The following is a 19,230-nucleotide window of genomic DNA, read 5'->3' as shown; positions in this document are numbered from 1 at the left end:
ACTTTTCATATTATCCAAAAATAATGGAGCCTGGAAAAAGGACTCATAACTATAAAACTTGATAGCTATAACGCTGATGAGAACCTCTGTACCCATCATTAGCCCTTAAAATCCTTAGACTTAGATTAGACTGCCTCTTGGCCTCCCCCTTCCCCTCCTCCAGGCCCTTCCCCCACCACAGCCCAACTTCTAGTCCAGAGGTCAGCAAGCTCTTCTGCCCATCCTGAGTCATGAGCAGGACCTGTGAGGGGCATCGGCAGGCCCAGTTGTTGGTCTTAGGGGAAGGAAAATAGGGCAGGGAGATAGGGAGGAGAAGTCTTAGGGAAGAGAGGAAAGATAACAGGTGCTGATGGTAGATAGTAGGATGTGGTGGCTGGATTCTGCGGAGCCTCTATTCTCTGCCCCATCCCTGCCAAAAAGATGGCAGCACAGACTAGGTATGGGAAGCTCCCACTCATCATGTCTCCATTCTGGCTTGGGGGGGTGGGGTGGGGGGGATGCATCCAGTTTGGGAGGTGCCAGAGGGTCCTTTCCTGGAGATCTCTGCATATTTCCCCACTTTGAAGCTGCCAATGGGGCCTGGTTATTAAGGGTGGCCAGGGGAAAATGCTTTTCTTAGCAAGTGATGAGTTCCTGAGTACATGTTGGAGCTGGGGGCTGGTCTCCCGGCCTGTTAGAAATGTTACCGCCTTGACCTTTTTTTTTGCCTTCGTTCTAGGACTATCCGTCCCTTGCCTTGCTTGGAGAGAAATTGGCCGAGAACAACATCAACCTCATCTTTGCAGTGACAAAAAGCCATTATATGCTCTACAAGGTATGCCTGGAGGGAATGAGGGGGCTGGTGGCCTGATTCTGGGGTCCATGGTGACCCCAGGGTGAACAGGAGATTAGAATGTGGGGCTGACGGAAGTGTGGGGAGGCGGGGTGAGGAGCATTACCAGCTTTGCTCTTTGTGGGAGGAGATCCAGAGGAGGGGTGGAATGTGGCTCTGTCTTGACCTAGTGGAGAATAATAGCATTGAAGAAACTATTAGCATTCCCCCAGCAGCGCAGGCCTTTACAAGCAACATAAACATACGGTATCTAGTTTGCTCCTGAGCAAAGCTTTGGAAATAGTATGAGCTCCCATTTTGCAGGCGGTGAAATGGATATCCAAAGTGTACAGAAAGCCCAGGCATCGGTGCAGGCTACATCACTAACTCCATTATTTGGAGTTTTTATGCAAAACTTCATAGGGCAGACCAGGGGGTGAGTCTGAGACAGGAATTCCCAAAGACAGCAACAATGTCTTGAGTGAATAGAGCAGTCTGTGCATGAATCTGTTCCGTCTAAGAGACTTTTCCTGGGTCAGCGTCCGGAGCATCATTATAAGCTCCCCTCGTGAATGTGTTCTTTCTCACAACCATAGGCAGATCGCATTTTGAACTCGAAGTCTCCGAGTTGCTCAAGGAGTGTTTGTGTAAAACCCAGCTCCCCTCTGACTTCCTTTGCCCTAGGAGGTTATGAGAACTGAATCAGCAAGCCCCCCCCCAGCCCCCCCCCCCGAGCCCTGCCGGCCCCTCGGACCGCCAGCCCCGGGCCCCTCTCCAGTCTGCTCTTAACCATCTACAGAAGAGCCTCTGTCTGTTTTCCTCATGCATCTGCCTGAGACTATCACTGATAAAATGCCATTGACATCTACTTGAGCTCTTTCTCCTCTTCCAGTCCGAATTGATTTTAAAAGATGAAAACGAGGGATAAGGATTGTTTTTCTCGTTTTGTGCAGCGGAAGCTAGCAGGACAAAACCTGTCCGTTTCCAAGTAACATCTCTAAAGAGTTCGCTTGCACAGACGCGACTGGGTGTGATTCTGGATGCTTCAAGAGAGAAGCCATGCACTGTGGCCCAAGCCGTCCTTGATCAGAACCAAGGCCACCTTGTTCAGAGAGTAGGCCCGTGCAGTCTAAGGCCGGCCGAGAGCAGTGGGTGATTCTAGAGGTCTCTCTCACTTTACTAAGTCCCATACTCAGGCACTAGGACGAATGAAAGAGGAAAGGCAATCCCTTCAAGGCTGCCTGCTGTGCCCCGGGGTTTCACCCAGACTTACCCAGCTGTCCCTGGGAGGCCACCATTCACATCTCAGTTCCTCATTCAGGATAGAGATCATACTGAAGACCCTTGGAAGAATTTCCTCTTTTACTCTTGCTGAACAGAGTGAGGGCATCCCTGAGCTGAACCTGGGAGTACAGATCTCTGTAGACTTAAGGAAAGATGGTGAGAATATTCAAGACCACGTTGCCTGTCGAGGATGGAGTTTCAGAGAGTTGTCTGTTACACGCGGGAGGGGAGGGGTCTTCCAGAAGGAACATGACATTCTAGTTTGGGAACAGAGCTCATGGGCCCTCCACACACAGGCTTTCAGAGGTTGAAATTCCACAGCCTGCTGCACAGCTCTGCTCCCCGGGGCTGCTTCTCGCAGCTCCTTGGGGCGTCTTCTCCAGTTCATGGTGTGAGAGTGGGGTGCCGGGGGGCCCTTACTGGTCTAGCTCAGGAGAGCAGTGCTTACTCTTTGATGGTATAGAAGGGCAAAACTGGCTTATATTTCTTCTTTCTTGCCTTTTTTTTTTTTCCCCCTAAAGAATTTCACAGCCCTGATACCTGGGACAACAGTGGAGATTTTACACGGAGACTCCAAAAATATCATCCAACTGATTATCAATGCATACAATGTAAGTCATCAGTTTCTTTCCCATCGCCACCTCCACCCTACCCGCCCCACCAGGGCTCCACAAAGCTGATGTGCACACCGGTGGGCAGTGAATTATGCAAGATTTTATGTATTTATTTTAGAGAGAGTGTGTGAGAGCATGAGCAGGGAGAGAGGCAGAGGGAGAGGGAGAAGCAGACTCCCGGCTGAGCAGGGAGCCCGACATCAGGCTCCATCCAGGACCCCAGGATCATGACCTGAGCTGAAGGCAGATGCTTAACCAACTGAGCCACCCAGGCGCTCCTTTGCTGCCTGTCTCTTGAGTTTGGTGCCTTCCTCCTTCACTCAGGTTTAGAGTGGAGAAGACCATCCTACTTGATGCGTCCTCTCCCCTCACATCTGCCCTCTTGCCTCTCCTCAAAAGTTGAACCCAGGGGGATCCCTGGGTGGCACAGCGGTTTGGCGCCTGCCTTTGGCCTAGGGCGCGATCCTGGAGACCTGGGATCGAATCCCACGTCGGGCTCCCGGTGCATGGAGCCTGCTTCTCCCTCTGCCTGTGTCTCTGCCTCTCTCTCTCTCTCTCTCTCTCTGTGACTATCATAAAAAAAAAAAAGTTGAACCCAGTGATCAGCAAATGGCTCCGTCAGACTCGGGCCAGTGGCCCCTGCACACGTGTAGGTGCTGATTTCACTATGGCCTGGGCCCATCGGAGCACCATGCTTGGGTGGGCACCAATTCCCAATTCTCTGCACCCGCCCAGCTGCCGTGGCGATCCTGCCCGTGCACTGGCTGGCAGTGAGCAGCATGCACGCTGACCCTTGCCCCATGGGGGGGCAGGACACGCAACATTCCCCAGGCTCTTAGAGCTTTGCGGAGGAGAGCTGCAGACTAAAGCAGAATATAAGAATCTGAGAAGAAACAAAAGGTCTTTTGCCTACCCGCTTAGATCTGATTGTAATTAGGGCCTTCCAGGGGGTGGGGCCGGCAGGGCCTGGAGAGTTCTGTGCTCTGTAACTTGTCACATGGACTTGGCTCTCTCTGAGTCGTCAGTGTGGCAGTCACAGCTGTCCCTTCTGCATGCCAAGCCCATTTCTGTGATCCCCAAACCTTTCTCCTACCTATCCTCCTTTCCATCAGTTCTACGTAGCCAAGGAGTACCTGGCTCATACCTCCTTTCCCCGGGAGAATGGCAAGCCCAGTCCCTTGTGCTGGCGTGTGTGGACCCTCAGCTGGCCCTTCCCTGCGTGGCCTCACTAGGGTTGTGGCTTCCAGCCTCTGCCCGCCCCTCATGGGGCCTGGTAATTCCCAGACTGGAGTTCAGAGTGCACCTTCCTGTTACAGCAAAGTTATGGATAAAGCACATACAGTTTAAGTAGTTCTCTTAGTCCTAGATTGTGTAAAATAGACAGTTGGGGGCTAACCTGGGAACCTTATTATCCACTGTGGAGTCACATGTGTGGGAGAAAACCATCTTGCTTCCCCAACCGTGACGGATAGACAAGTGACTATTCGGAGCTCCGCCTTTCCAGCGTTCACTTTGTCAACCTGCTGATGCAGCCAGTGTTTTGAGTTATAAGATGCTGCTCAGCGGGACCAGGAGCCAGAGGTAATGCCCCTGCCACTGGGGTGCCCCAGAGCCCTCCCTTGATCTAGGGAGCTTCAGTGTCCTAAGGGCGGTGAGCTGCATGGCAGTGAGGATTTGTGGATGGCTTTCTGACCCCTGCCCCCCCGTCTATTGTAGGTAAGGGTGCTCTTCCCCTCACAAATGCTCCAGTTCCTTCTCAGTCCTGGAACTTCCTGTTGAGAGAAACCAAAGACTTCCTTCCCCTCTTCCAGCCCATTCCCCAGATACTGACATCCTCTTTTCTGTTCTCGGATTTCTAAGTCTTCACCAGACCCAGTGGGCCCGGGTTTTTCGGGTTCACCTTATCTTTGGTGGTTTTCACATTTCCTCGGTGAGTGGAGACACAACCTACCGAGAGAGTGTGTCTGAGAAGAGAGTGGGTGGGCGAGGGAAGGGGCCCAGGCCTGCCAAATGTCACCCCCTTTGTGAGGGCCACTCCTTAATGTGAAGCCCTTTGACCTCAAGCTCTGGACACTGGACTAGAGGAGTCAGAGTTAGAGCCAGACCCCCCGCCTGGTGCTGTTCTCCCCGTCTGTCGGGGGTGCAGGGGCTGAAAGGTCCCTGGGTAAGGAGGGGGTGGCTGCTGGACCCTTTCTCCCTGTGTTTGTGTGTGTGTGTGTGTGTGTGTGTGTGAGAGAGAGAGAGAGAGAGAGAGAGAGAGAGAGAGAGAGAAAGAGAGAGACCATAGCTTGCCTTCTGCCAGGCCAGGGCCTTTGAAGAAGAAATGGCTGAAGGGCAAGCCCATCTTGGGCTCTAGGGTGGGGTGAGGATTTCTTCTGGGTTTCTGGGGAGGAGCCCCCTCCCAGCATTTCCATCCTCAGTCAGCTCCTGAGTTCAGATCCCGTTGGGAACCTGGCTGGCCTACCTCAGGGGCTCCCCCAAGAGCACTTCCTGCTGAAGGTCTAGGCTCTCTGCTCCCCATGGCTTTAATCAAGGAGGACATAATGACTCTGAGATGCATGGAACTGGCTGGATGGGAAAAAGCACTCTGCTCCATTGGTGCTTCATGTGCCCAAGTGGTTCTACTCTTTGACATTTGTGTGGGACCACTAAACACGAGGGAGCACAAGGCATTATTGCCGGTTCCCTGTGTGGGAGCTCATGCATGCCTGGGGGTGTTCTTTCTCTGAAATATGTTACAGTGGCCCCGAGTAGGTTTATTACATATAAATTCTTTTGTTTTAAAGATTTTATTTATTTATTTGACAGATCAAGAGAGCAGAAGCAGGGGGAGCTCAGGCAGAGGGAGAGGGAGAAGCAGGCTCCCCACTAAGCAAGAAGCCCGATGAGATGCAGGGCTTGATCCCAGGACCCTGAGATCATGACCAGAGCTGAAGACAGACACTTAACTGACTGAGCAACCCAGGAGCCTCCAAATTCATTTTCTTTTTTTTTCTTTTTCAAATTCATTTTCTTAATGAAAATTTAAGGACCTTTGTAACATGCCCTGTGTGGTTGGCAGAGATTGGGAGAGGAGTAGAGAGCCCTCTCTGCTACTGAGGAGTCAGGGTCTGGATGAGTAGAGAAAATGATCTTTTCCAGGCAGGAGCTACATTTAATCTGCAATGACTCCCCTGAGGAACTCTGGGAGTCCATGACTGTAGTTCAGATGGCTCCTATGAAAGAATGTATTAGGGGCGCCTGGGTGGCTTAGTTGGTTAAGCATCTGCCTTCAGCTCAGGTTGTGATCCCACAGTCCTGGGATCAAGCCCGCTTCTCCCTCTCCCTCTACCTATTGCTCTCCCTGCTTGTGCTCTTTCACTCTGTCAAAGAAATAAATAAAATTGAAGAAAGAAAGAGAGAGAGAGAGGAAGAAAGAAAAAGAAAAAGAAGTAAAGAAAAAGAAAAGAAAAAAGAAAGAACGAATGAATGAATGAACATGTTAGGAAATGAGACACACAACTTATGAATGAACATTGGAAACTCCAACTCTTAAGATGGCTGATTCTGGAATGCTATCCACAGGGACGATTCAAATTCAGTGGAAAAAATTTTAGAGCGGTGTTCTTGAGATCATGAACAAAATAAACTGCAGATTTAAAGTGTAAAAGTCATCAAGTTTTGACATATACACAGTTTTGAAACCGTTGCCACCATCAAGATACGGAACATGTGTATCAGCCCCAAGAGGTAGGATCGTTGATAATCCCTACTTCTGCCCCTCCCTTCAGTAGGGATTTTAAAGATACTAAATACACAAATATGAGCCAGCAAGGTGTTTGGAGGAAAGTCTAGTTGGTGGAAGCCGCATTGGTGCCTGTTGGCGCTCAACACTGACTAGTACCTGTTTCGCTGGCTGAGGTCATTTCTGACAGACCAGAGGCCAGGGCCGGGCCTCGAGGGTGTGCGTGCATGCGTGTGTATGTGTGTACGTTTAGCTCTGCTTTTCCTTTCTCCTGCTTCTCTCCCCGGCCTGTGTCGGAGCCAAGCTGGGACTGGCCTGTTTGCTTTCCTCTGTGTCACCTTACTGTCTCGGCGGCTTGTGGTGGGTTCCATGTGAGTCATGCAACAGATGACTAAGTCTGGGTGTTGACTTTCAGCTCTAGAGAGCTGGCCAACCATCTGTGGGGACATTCTGAAGAGATTTTGGTTGAAGCACATATAACAGATGAGATAGCGGTAGGGTTTAGCTAGGCTGAGGAGGGAGCAAGATGGGAAGGGTATGTTTAAGTCCATGTCTTGCAGACTCAAGTCTGTTGTTTGCAGCTTTGAGAGTGTGCAATCTTCAACTCTGGGCTTTGATTTATATATTTTTGCTTGCTGTGCCAAATTCTTCATTTTGAGAGATTACCAAGTCCTCCCAAGGGCGTTTAGCAATGTGGAGCTTGGCTGTACTGTAGGTGCTAGGAGAGGTTCTCTCCCAGAGCCCAGAGGGAGGCTGTGGGTGCACACCACACAGAATACCGGCATTGTGTCACATTGAGAAAGGGCAATAAGGACTCAGAATCACGGAGGACTCTTTTCAGAGTGGGAAAGAACAGAAGGAGCTGGAAACTGCTAGACTTGCGTGTGGAGGGTAGTGTCAGAGGCTGTGGTAGATGTGTCCCCTAGCGGAGCACACGTTCCTCTTTTTGTTGTTGCCATAAAGTGTGCACCCACCCACTCCACAGCTGGTCTGACTTAAAGCAATTGCAGATGTGTCCTAGGATGAGGAGTAAGGACATCTCCTCAGGGGCACATCTGGTGGGAGCTAATCGAATTTCAGGAGTCATATATAAGTCTTCATGCATAAGAACTGCATTGCCTATGGCTCTGATCCTCTACTATATTTTATGCTCCATTCCATCCATTCATTCATTTGTTCAACAAATATATACTGATGGCCTAATGTATGGCAGACATCATCTACACCTTGGGCAAAAAACAGTGAACAGAACAGAGTCCTACCCTCTGGGAGCCCATAGTCTTTTACAGGAGATAGACCTTTATGACCAGAATACAACCTGACTGTACTTTCCAAGGCCAGAATACTTCAGGGAGAAGGCCTGGTTCTCTCCTACCTGCCTCCAGCAGCTGAATGACTCTGGACGAAGCCTCTTCTTTGGCCGTAGTTCCCACTTCCATAAACTGACAGGTCTGAACTGAATTATCACCATGATTCCTACCCCCTCCCTGCAAAACATCATAAGAATTTCTGATTCCTGTGGGGAACAGGAATAACACAAACTTCAGATCACAGCACAAGGCTTTGGGTCTTAATGGCCAGAATGGAGCATAGGTGGGATTTCCACCTATTGTAGTTACCAGTTCATTCAATAGGAGTTCCAGTCCCCAGTGCTCTTTCTCCTCCATTAATGCTTCCACGTGGCAGCTCTAAGCAGATCCTCATGGAGAGGGAGCACTAGTGTTCCCTCCCAGTGTCTTGTTGGCAAACCCCAGCACCCTTATGTTTTATGTGTCTGATACTAAGTTATATTTTACATAGCTCCAGTATACCTGACCTTTTTATGATCTATTGATTTGCCTCATTCTCATAGTTATTCACAATTAGAAAATACATATATTTTAAATTGACCTTGTCTTAGAGTATAAATCTGCAATAATCAAAATAGTATGGTACTGGCACAAAAACAAATACAGAGATCAGTGGACAGAAAAGAGACTCCAGAAATAAAGCTACAGTTGCATGGACAATCAATCTGTGACAAAGTAGACAAGAATATACAATGGAGAAAAAGTCTCTTCAACAAATGGTACCGGGAAAACTGGACTGCCACATGCAAAAGAATGAAATTGGAATGAAAGTTAGAGCACTTTCTAACATACACACAAAAATAAATAAACTCAAAATGGATTAAAGATCTAAACGTGAGACCTGAAACCACACAAATCTTTTTTTTTTTTTTAATTTATTTATGATAGTCACACACACACAGAGAGAGAGAGAGAGGCAGAGACACAGGCAGAGGGAGAAGCAGGCTCCATACACCGGGAGCCCGATGTGGGACTCGATCCCAGGTCTCCAGGATCGCACCCTGAGCCAAAGGCAGGCAATAAACCGCTGCGCCACCCAGGGTTCCCGAAACCACACAAATCTTAGAAGAGAGCATAGACAGTAATTTCTCTGACATTAGTCTTAGCAACATTCTTCTAGATGAGTCCCCTAAAGAAGGGGGGGGGGAGCAAAAATAAACTATCGTGATGCATCAGATTAAAAAGGTTCTGCACAGTGAAGGGAACCATCAACAAAAAGACAACCTCTAATAGAATAGGAGAAGATATCTGCAAATGACATATCCAAACACAGGGTTAATACTCAAAATATATAAAGAATTTTATATAGCTCAAAGTGCCTGGCTGGCTCAATCAGTAGAGCATTTGACTCTTGATCTCTGGGTCATGAGTTTGAGCCCCACGTTGGGTGTAGAGATTACTTAAAAATAAAATCCTAAAAAAAAAGGATTTATACAACTCATTACCAAAAAAGAATCTGATTTTAAAAATGGGTAGAGGACCCAAATAGACATTTTTTGGAAGAAGACGTACAGGTGGCCAACAGACACATGAAAAGATGCCTGACATCACTAATCATCAGGGAAATGCAAATCAAAGCCACAATGAGGTATCACTTTACACCTGTCAGAATGGCTAAAATGAAAATGATAAGAAATAGCAGGTGTTGGTGAGGATGTGGAGAAAAAGGAACGCTCGTGCACTGTTGGTGGGAATGCAAGCTGGGGTGGCTACTGTGGAACACGGTATGGAGTTTCCTCAAAAAATTAAAAGTAGTATTGCCGTATGATCCAGTAATTCCATTACTGAATATTTACCCAAAGAAAATGAAAACGCTAATTTGAAAAGATATGCTCCTGTGCTTATTGCAGCATTATTTACAAAAGCTAAGATATGGAAACAACCAAAGTGTCTCTCAGTGGATCAAGTAGTGGTGTATATACACAATGGAATATTACGCGGCCATAAAAGTGATATTGTGCCATTTGTTATAACATGGATGCACCTAGAGGATATTGTGCTAAGTGAAATAAGTTGGACTGAGAAAGACAAATACCAAATGGTTCTACTCATAAGTGGAATCTTAAAAAACAAAAAAGGAAAGAAAGAAACAAACAAAAAGTAGAATCAGACCTATAGATAAAGAGAACAAACTGATGGTTGCCCGAGGGGAGTGGAGGTGGCAAATTGGGCAAAATGGGTGAAGGAGAGAGAAAGCTTCTAGTTACGGAATGAATAAGTCACTAGAATAAAAAGCACAGTATGAGGAATAAAAAAAGTTTTTTGACCTGTATTTTGAAAATCATTTTAAATTTCTTCCACCAGGTCTGAGCCCCTTAGCATAGTTGCCATTAAAACATCACCCATTCATTCACCAAAAGCTTGTGTTCAAGCCTAGGGAGAAATATGATATGGCTTTTGGGACTCACAGCTCAGTGGGGAAAGCAGCTTTGTCCAGAACTAACTGTGTTCAGCAGGAGCACGCGTGTATGTGGAGAGGCGCTCGCGCAACTCCCTGCCAGTTGAGGCTGGCACAAGAAGAAGTGGCTTTAAGAGAGAGAGAGTATTTTTAGAGTTGTAGAAGCACTTGGACAATTTGTTGAAAAGGGGAAGACTATTTTTTGCAGAGAGTTTTTTCAACAAGCTATTTGTTGAGAAAACTACAGGTCGAACTTATTTGAGTTTAGCACTACAGGCTCAGCAAAAAAAGAAAAAAAAGAACCCCATGAGAGGGAGAGGCCGTTATTCCAGCCATCTGTTCAATTTGTCCCCTGAACTGCACCTGATAAAGGAGGGTTGGGGCCTCGAGGCTCATCAGTCAACCTTGGGGTCCGTGTGTCTCTCAGAGTGTGTGTATCCTGCCGTATTGAATTTACTTCATGTATAAACATTTATTTTTTGTAAGACGTGCCCCTAGACACATGCCAGTTCATTGGGCCTTAGCCTCCCACGTGTGTCCTCCTGAGGGATTTTCAGTGGCCAGTTTTTAGACTTTACAGGCGTCCAGAAAATTGCACAAACTTTTCACAAACTAAATACTTCTGAGTATCCAGCATCCAGGTCAAAACTTGATTATTACTAACACCCAGAACCACCTCTTGTGCGCTCTTCCATTGCTTATCCCTGCAACGATAACCATTAATTTTGCCTCCTTTTAAATTTCATATAAGTAGAATCATACAGTACATATGCTCTTTGTGTCTGGCTTCTTTCAGGCCGTGTTATAAGATTCATCTATGTCGTGGAATGTAGTTGTATTTCATTAATTGTTACTGGATGGTATTGTGCAAACACACCATGATTGTTTTGTTAAAAGTCTGTTCTACTGTTGACAAGCATTTGGGTGGTTCTGGTCTCTGGCTCTTGCAGGCAGTGTTGCTATAAACCTTCACGTAGGTGTCTCTGGTCAGTACACATCTCTGTTGGGTACAATCCTGCAGTGAATTGCTAGGTCCAATGTTGGTCCAAGCATCGTAGATGTTGCCCTAATGGTTTTCTCAAAGCTTGTGCATATTCACACTCACACCAGCAAGGTGAGGGCTCCAGTTGCTCCACATCCTTTCCAACACCTGATATTTTTGGTCTTTTCTTTTTTTCCATTCTGATGGGTAATTTTGGCTCGATTTTTATTTCATTCCCCATCTTGAGTTCATAATCCACATGTAAGATACTATTCTTTCAGAACGTAGTTCAAAACTCAAAGGATGTGGCCCTCATCTGATGGAGGGTGTGAGTGTGAGGATTGACAGGTTCCAGGAGAGAATGCCTACTGAACTGGTTTTGAAGGTTGATGAGATGCTAGCCCAGGGAAGAGAAGAGAGAAGAGCCGTTGACTAAGGGAGCATTATCCTAAGCCCATGTTGACCCCCAGAGTCTAGAGAACACATGGCAAGAGTTGAGGATCTGCGTGTCCAAAGCTGAGTGAGGATGAGAGGTGACTCTGGAAGAGCGAATGGGGACAGAGCATCCCCCCTTGGAAGCAGATAAAGTTACCATATGGCAAGTGGACTATTGTCAACTTCTCTGAGCTCACGGCGGGAGACTTTGGGCCAGGTCTAGCAAGGTGGTGTGTGGGTGTGGAGAGAAGGGAAAGGATGAGGAGGGGGCAGGGAACCAAGGGAACCACTGGCTCTTGGCATTGGCCTGGCTCATGAGTTAGAGACCATCATGCGGGCCTCAGAGAACCAGTGTGGAAAACATCTCCACTGCAACTTGTACTAAATGGTTCTGGCTCCGTCTTCTCTCTCTGTTCAGAGCATCCGGTCTAAAGTGGAGCTGTCTGTCTGGGATCAGCCTGAGGATCTTAACCTCTTCTTCACTGCTACCTGCCAGGACGGTGTGTCCTACCCTGGCCAGAGGAAGTGCGAAGGCCTGAAAATTGGGGACACGGTAAGTCCTCACCTCCAATTATACCTGTTAGTGTTGGTCCTCGTTCTTTGGCTCCTGGTAACTTCTGTGACTTACTAGAGTCCTTCAGGGGTTTATATTCTGTCTTCCAACTCAGCATCCTGGGGGGATGTCTGCTATGTGTTGTGTCTTCAGGGTGCCAGGCGGACTTGTTAAAAATCTCCAGGCGGTAGATAGCATTGCCACTTGAGGCTTCCTCCACTTGACATTGTGCCCTTAGTATTTTAAACCATCATTATTTTCATGTGCCAGGGATGAAATTAGGTTGGGGAGGGTATGGTGGGAACGAATCTAAGAGAACTGCCCTTCATTCCTAGTCCTCCACAGCTTGTTCTGTGCTTTGGATAATCTGATCTCACTTTTCCCTTCTGCAAAATATGAAGAGAGCCGTCCACTTTCTCTCATTTGATCGCATGGGATGGATAACTCCCCAGCAATGGAAGGCTTAGAAGCTTTGCGTGGATCAAGTGGGTATAATTAAATGACGAGGAGGAAACCTTGTATGTAAAGGTTTGTGCTTGTGTGCCACACCAGGGCCTTGAGGAGAGGGAGGAGAATATATGGGTGATAGGAACAGAGAACAAACACACGGGCACAGGGGCAGGCAGAGTGGTGATGGAGAGCTGTCCACATGTCTTCCAGACCTTCCTGCTGCCGTGGATCCTTTCCCTGCCATGTTGACAGTTTCATTGCCGAGAATATAGAAAGACAGAGAATGTTCTCTTCCCCCACAAAAAAGGAATCTAACTGAAGCCAAAAAATTTATAGGGACCTTGAAAATAGATGACCATATCTTTGGGGTGTTAAGCACTCATGATGGCCATGGTGGATATAAGCAGACTTAGACCCTGGGCTCCAGGGAAACAACTCAAAGAGATGTAGGTAGAGCCGCATGGCTGGTTGCACCTCGGTATGGTCTTCTGGGGCTTTCCCACATGCCATCTCTGGTCACAGCTGCCCTTCACCCATTGCGACACACAGGCATCCATCTCCCCTGTTCTAAATCTTACTGTGGTGCCTTGCTCCACCACAGGGACAATTCAAAATATGGTGTCAACATTGAGAAAGTGAAGGACTCTAATGAGTAAGTAATAAATCTTGATTTAAGACATCTTTTTTCCAAGTTTTCTTCTGTTAAAAAAGAGGGCCCAATGAGTTGTTAGATGATACATCATTAAAAGTGAAAAATGATTATTTATGGCATTTAACTCAGAAGGTGCTCCTAGAATAAGGTGACATTACTGTAAAAAAAATATTTCTAGTCTCATCTTCCTAATTCTATGAATCAGGCTTTTTGGAAGGTGTACTTTATTCTAGATAGATGCAAAATAGGAATAGAATTAATCCTGGACTTATTTAGCAGTAAGTAATATTTTACCCATACGTGAACTATTTGGGTGGGGAAAGCTTCGTCTCACTACTTCTGATAAAATTTTATAGTTAGTACTTGTCAGATTTCACAATATATTTATGTTGTCTTGACCGGTTATAATGATTAATCAGTTCAGGTGATTTTTTTGAAAAGCACGGAAGCCTAATAGTCACAAGGTTTAAAGAGAGGAGTTTTTTTTTTTTTTTTTTTTTAAGATTTTATTTATTTATTTGAGAGAGACAGAATATGTGAGCAAGACAGCACAGCAGAGGGAGTAGCAGGGAGAGAGGGAGAAGCAGGCTCCCCATTGAGCAGGGAGCCCGACTCGGCTTGATCCCAAGACCCTGAGATCATGACCTGAGCCGAAGACCGCTTAACCAACTGCACCACCCAGGTGCCCCTAAAGAGACAGTTCTGGAAAACAGAAGGAGGCAGAGATAACCAGGGAAAGGGACACACAAGTGAGTTCTTTAGATCTGTGGGTAAATGTCTGGTGCAGTGTGTCAGGAAGGCAAAAAAGCATGAAAAGCACCCAAACAAGGAGCCCTTTACCTGGAGAAATAGGTGCAGCGGGCCACAGGTGAGAAAGAAGATCCACAGCACACACACGAGACACCTGGGTTTCAGGAAAGTCCTTGACAAGGTCTGATGGTGACCTTACAAGTCAGATAATCATGTAAGTCGATGACAGCGCAGTTAGGCGGACTCGTAGCTGAGGCAACTTGCTCCCTAAAAGTGTTAGTAACGTCAGCTGGAGGAGGACCTGCGTGAGGTTCCACGTTCTCTCATCTGTTCGCGGTCACTCCTGGCTGCAGTTGAACTCACAGAAGACCTGCTTATCAAATGTGAGAAGGTCACAGAACTGGAGAACGCAGATTATCTCATCACACAGGAAAACCAAGGTCTAAAATCACTCTCAGCATTCAGCTGGCTTGAAATCATAGGGCTGATATCTTGCATTTAGCTCAGAAGATTAACAGGGTAGAGGAAATTCGGTTTGAGAGTGATTTTTAAGAAAGAATCGGACAGATTCTGATCCTCAAAGGCTTAATGTTGAATGAACAATGTCGCTTAAAAAAAAAAAAAAAAGGAAAAAAAAAAAAGGGAAAAGCGGCAGCTGAGGTCGCGTTAACAGAAGTATTCTGAAACCCCGGAGAGAATGGATCCTCTCTTCTTGGTGTGGGTCAGACTGCATCTGCAGTTCTGCATTCAGTTCTCTCTCTCCTCTCTCTTTTTCAAAGGACGAGTGAGTGACAAGTGTCACGATGAATTGTCTGGAAACCAGGAAGGTCAGAGGAACTCATGTTTGTTGATAATAATGATAATCCATAGGTTTCTTTTGGGATGCAAGAAACTCAAGCAGTTTTTACTGCCTTAAGCAAACACGAGAAAGTTGTTTCGAGACTCTTGGGGCCCCTCGTGGGCTCGGGAGGCATGTGCAGTTAGCCTTAGGAGCCACGATGAGCTAGCTCTCGTTCAGCAGTGGGGGAACTGCCCTGTGAGGACAGGTGAGAAGAGCGGAGCCAGGGCTTTCCGGCTGTGATGCTGGTACCTTAGACCACCTTTCCCTGGCCTCTTGATGGCTGTGATTCTGATCTAGCGTATCTGCTTCAAAGGGTTCGTTTCAGAGCAATGTATGACAACAAAGAAGCACCCCCTCCATAGGGAGCATCATTTATTGAGAGCTTTTATGCACCTTCCCTCATTCAGTGCATGCACCCCAAGACTTGGGGGGGCAGGGAATGGGGTGCTGCGCTCATTGCTGCTGAGCATCCTGAGCTTTGGGAGCGTGACAACCCGCCCCAGATCCCCCAGCTAACGAGTGGTGGACTTGCAACTCAAGCCAAGATCTCCTGACTAGTCCTCCTGACCGTGGAGGCAATAACACGAGTTGTATAAACCCCATTTCATGGGGATTTACCGTGACCGCGGCTTCCTCTGCTTCCTGCAGCACCTGTAAGGTACCCATTACCCTGACTTGATGTGAGAAAGACTGGGGCTCCAAGGGGGGGGGACCCGAGAAACTTCCCAGAAGTCCTGCTGCTATTGAGCCATGCGCGCTCAGAGTCAAATCTGTGTTCTCCCTCATGCACTTGGGAAGCAAATCTTCCTAGGAAGCCCCAGGTGGCATCACTACCGCTTACGGACAGACCCCCTCATGTACAGATTTTGGGTTTTGCTAGGATAGCTCGGGAAACTGAGAACATTGGCTAGAAGATGAAAAAGGACTTTAAATGGCATTTTTTCCCCACGAAAACAAAAACAAAAAATCTCGGTTATATTGGGATGAGTTGTAGAGGATCTGAAATAGGGACAGAAGAAAGGAGCTTCTCCCACACTCATCGCCCTGGACAGCTCTTCCCCACGGGTGGTCAGCAGCCCCCTTTGGCTCAGAGGGAGGCCCCCAGGGTGGCTCACTGTCCAGTGTTGTCTTGCTGTCCAAGAGGCCACGGGCGTCACATGGCCCCTGGCTCTACTGCAGGGGCGGTGGCAGCAGCCACTCACCCGTCCCTGGACATGCTGCTGCCCCCAAGGGGGAGGGTGGCTGGAGTTGAGGCTGCAGAGGCAGGCTTGGGCCACACGGGTAGGACGTAGGTGCCAAGCTAAGGTATCTGGCTGTTATTTGGCAGGTGCTGTGGTTTGGGGAACGGCAGGAGGCAGGCGGAAGGGCTCAGGAACTTACGTGGAGATTCGGGATTAGGGAAAGCGGTCAGGATATCCCTGGGTCTGGTCCGTAGATGAGGACATGGCCTATGGGGGTGTGTGGGGGTGCAGCCTTGGGACGGCTGGGTTCAAGTGGCAGCCAGCTGAGTCTCACCCCCTTGTAACTAAAGCTTCCTGCAGAAACGGTGGAGGGGGACCAAACAGAGGCATTATGCTCACTTCCAGCCAGACGCCGTGGTCTGGTGACTTCTCCTGCATCCTCTGGGTTAGGAGATCTCTCCGGCAGGAAGCAGGAGAGTTGGTACGGGGCGAGGGACAAAAGAAGTCCGCCTTAGATTAAGCCTTGGAAGTGTCAAATCCAATGAGGTCCCCTTCTCCAGTGATTTCAGTTTTTTCCCTGATTTTCCTCCCCTGGTCCCAACACCAGCCAGTGCTGACTGAGTGGGCCTGGCCACTGGGAGTTGGCTTTCTCATGAGCTGACTTTGACAAATCAGTATGCAAGTGGCCAGCCGCGTAGCCCGCGCTAACACCCGGCACAAAGGACCTAGTGAGCCCCATCACGGGCTTCCCACAGCGTCCCCCTCTCCTGTCCCCTCCTTTGGGGCTCTGTTACCCCATGCCCATGCCCAGCGCTTTGTTTCAGCGAGCTCCTGGTGGACTTGGCATCGGTACAGCCCCCGGTTTGGTGGGTTTGGGGTGGGGGCTGGGCAGCCCTTTTGAAAGCGTGGGTCAAGCCAACAGCCCTGTGGGGAAACCGGGAGCATCCCAATGAGGCTTAAATAACAAGACTGGATGGGAGGGAGGCCTGCTGTGTCCATGACCTTCCTCTGGAATCTCAGAGTGGGAGATGGAAAGTCTCCAGGAACTGGGGGAGCCTTCAGTACCGGTTGAAGTCCACAGTAATCAGGAAAAAGTCTCGTTCCAGCTGCTTGACAGACTCTGGATTCTTTCCTGATCCCTCCGGGAAATGGACTCTGCAAGGAGGGTTAGCAGAACGGATGGACTCGTTGTTCCTAAAGGACTTTTTATAGCATCCCTGTGCCCGGCAGGACCTGCGAGCCCCAGTGGCTGAACTAGACGGAGCCCTTGTCTGGTTATCAGGTGGCTGGTCGCACGCCAGGCTGCGTGGGCCCGACAGCTGGGACGGGCCGGTCGCGGGCTTGGCCAGGGAAGGCCCCTAGGACGCCTGCGGGCCAGTCCTCCTTACTCCGCCCGCCAGGCAGGCAGCCTGTGAGCCTTCCTGAATCCGGGGAGCTGGCTGCCTGCGCCGACGCGGGGGCTCCCCTGGCTTCTCCACTCACTCCCCGGCGAGCACAGACACGTCGGTAAGACCAGGGACGCTTCGTTCTCTTGTTACTCTGTCCCTTGATGCCCGCAAGTTTCCCTGGGGGCAGGCGATGCTCACAGAGCCACTCCTCCCAGCTCTTCAGTCATTAAACCCCTTTGGCTCGCGGTCTCGGTTATCCCTTTGGAGCTTATTCCACTTCTGACGCCTTTGGGAGGCGAGAGCTTTCCATTTAACGAGGCCCGCACGCTTGTAGCCTTGGGAGCTCGTGGCCCTGCGCAAGTCATGGCTTCTGTCCGGAGGGACGGATGTTCACCTCCGCTTTCTCGACAGCCCTGTGGGCGGCTTCCGACAGGCTTCCCACCTCTCTCCTGTCTGTCGGTGTGGGTCATCGCTAGCCCAAGGCCGGGAGGTCTGGAGATGCCTCGTCACCACCTTGGGGATCACCATCGCGTGGTGCTTCCAGTTAGCAGGACGGCCTCTTCCTCTGTACCCGGATGTGGACACTGAGCATCTGCTGCATCCCCTACGTCCAGGGGATGACGTGCCAGGGAGAGCCCCGCCCCACCCCACAGCGCTAAGCTCCCCCACCCACCAGCCGTGTTTTCTCTCTAGTGAGTGAGAAGGCCTCATTTTAGGCCCCGTGACCGAGACCCCGGTGGGGATGCCCAGCACGGTGCCTGGCGCAGGGAGGCACCTGACACTCAGGAACTATTCGTGTTTGTTGTCATTAGATGGATTTCGGTTCCCGGGTGGGTCCTCATCTTGCTTCCTTACCCAAGAGCCCACCGATATATCTCAGGTCCTTGAAACTTGGCACTGAGCTTGCTTCTGTCCATTTCTCCCCTTGCCTCCTCCTACCGTCTGTGTAGACCTGGAGGGTGGGGGTGGGGTCGTCCCAACCGTCTGCAGCTGGTTGTGCTCTCCCAGCAACCTCTGACTCTGGCTGTTGGCCATCATCCTCAGTGCACCTGTCCAACAGCACCTCCTGGGACGCCCCTTGGCTGACCCCACTTCCTGGATGTCTGTCGTTGAGGCCTCTGGAGTCACGCCTGCTGCCAAGACCCGGCTGAGCGCTGGGTCTGCCCTCCTGCTCAGTCTCCTCTGCCCCCACCCTGGGGTGTCCCTGGATGTCACAGAATCTGAGGGGAGGCCTTTTAGAGTTCTAAAGACCCCAAAGTGATAGGGATCTGTAGAACGTTTAGAAAGAACATGTTTTCAGTGTTCTCCAAAAAGACACATTGTTACCTAAGAGTGGCCAGTAAAGCCAGTTATAGATGACTTTTTAAAAAGAAAAGGAGGGCAGCCCGGGTGGCTCAGCGGTTTAGCGCCGCCTTCAGCCCAGGGTGTGATCCTGGAGACCCGGGATCGAGTCCCACGTCAGGCTTGCTGCATGGAGCCTGCTTCTCCCTCTGCCTGTGTCTCTGTGTCTCTGCCTCTCTCTCTGCCTCTCATGAATAAATAAATAAAATCTTTAAAAAAAAAAATATTTTAAAAAGAAAAGGAAAAAGAAAAAAAATAAATAAAAAGAAAAGGGATTTTATTTATTTATCCACAAGAGATGCAGAGAGAGAGTCAGAGACCCAGGCAGAGGGAGAAGCAGGCTCCATGCAGGGAGCCCGACGTGGGACTCCGTCCCAGGACCCCAGGACCATGCCCTGGGCCGAAGGCGGCGCTCAACCGCTGAGCCCCCCGGGCTGCCCCATGTGCTTTGTTTAAAGAGAAATAGTCTGTCCGTGT

At 49.1% G+C, this 19,230-nt stretch overlaps 1 protein-coding gene across 1 annotated transcript in view; it reads left to right on the top strand.

Annotated features, from left to right (window-relative positions):
• The window catches only part of ITGB5 (integrin subunit beta 5), a 115,890-nt gene that overhangs the window by 62,919 nt on the left and 33,741 nt on the right, over nucleotides 1-19,230 (top strand). Inside the window, exons 7-9 of the mRNA XM_025474752.3 lie at nucleotides 719-814; nucleotides 2,617-2,706; nucleotides 12,016-12,150. Of these exons, the coding sequence (XP_025330537.1) occupies nucleotides 719-814; nucleotides 2,617-2,706; nucleotides 12,016-12,150 (321 nt within the window). The remainder of the gene's footprint in view (nucleotides 1-718; nucleotides 815-2,616; nucleotides 2,707-12,015; nucleotides 12,151-19,230) is intronic.

Source organism: Canis lupus, chromosome 33, assembly GCF_003254725.2.
Source record: "Canis lupus dingo isolate Sandy chromosome 33, ASM325472v2, whole genome shotgun sequence".
NCBI classification, from domain to species: domain Eukaryota; kingdom Metazoa; phylum Chordata; class Mammalia; order Carnivora; family Canidae; genus Canis; species Canis lupus.
Note: the sequence above shows the minus strand (reverse complement) of the source record. Positions and strands in the feature narration are given on the sequence as shown.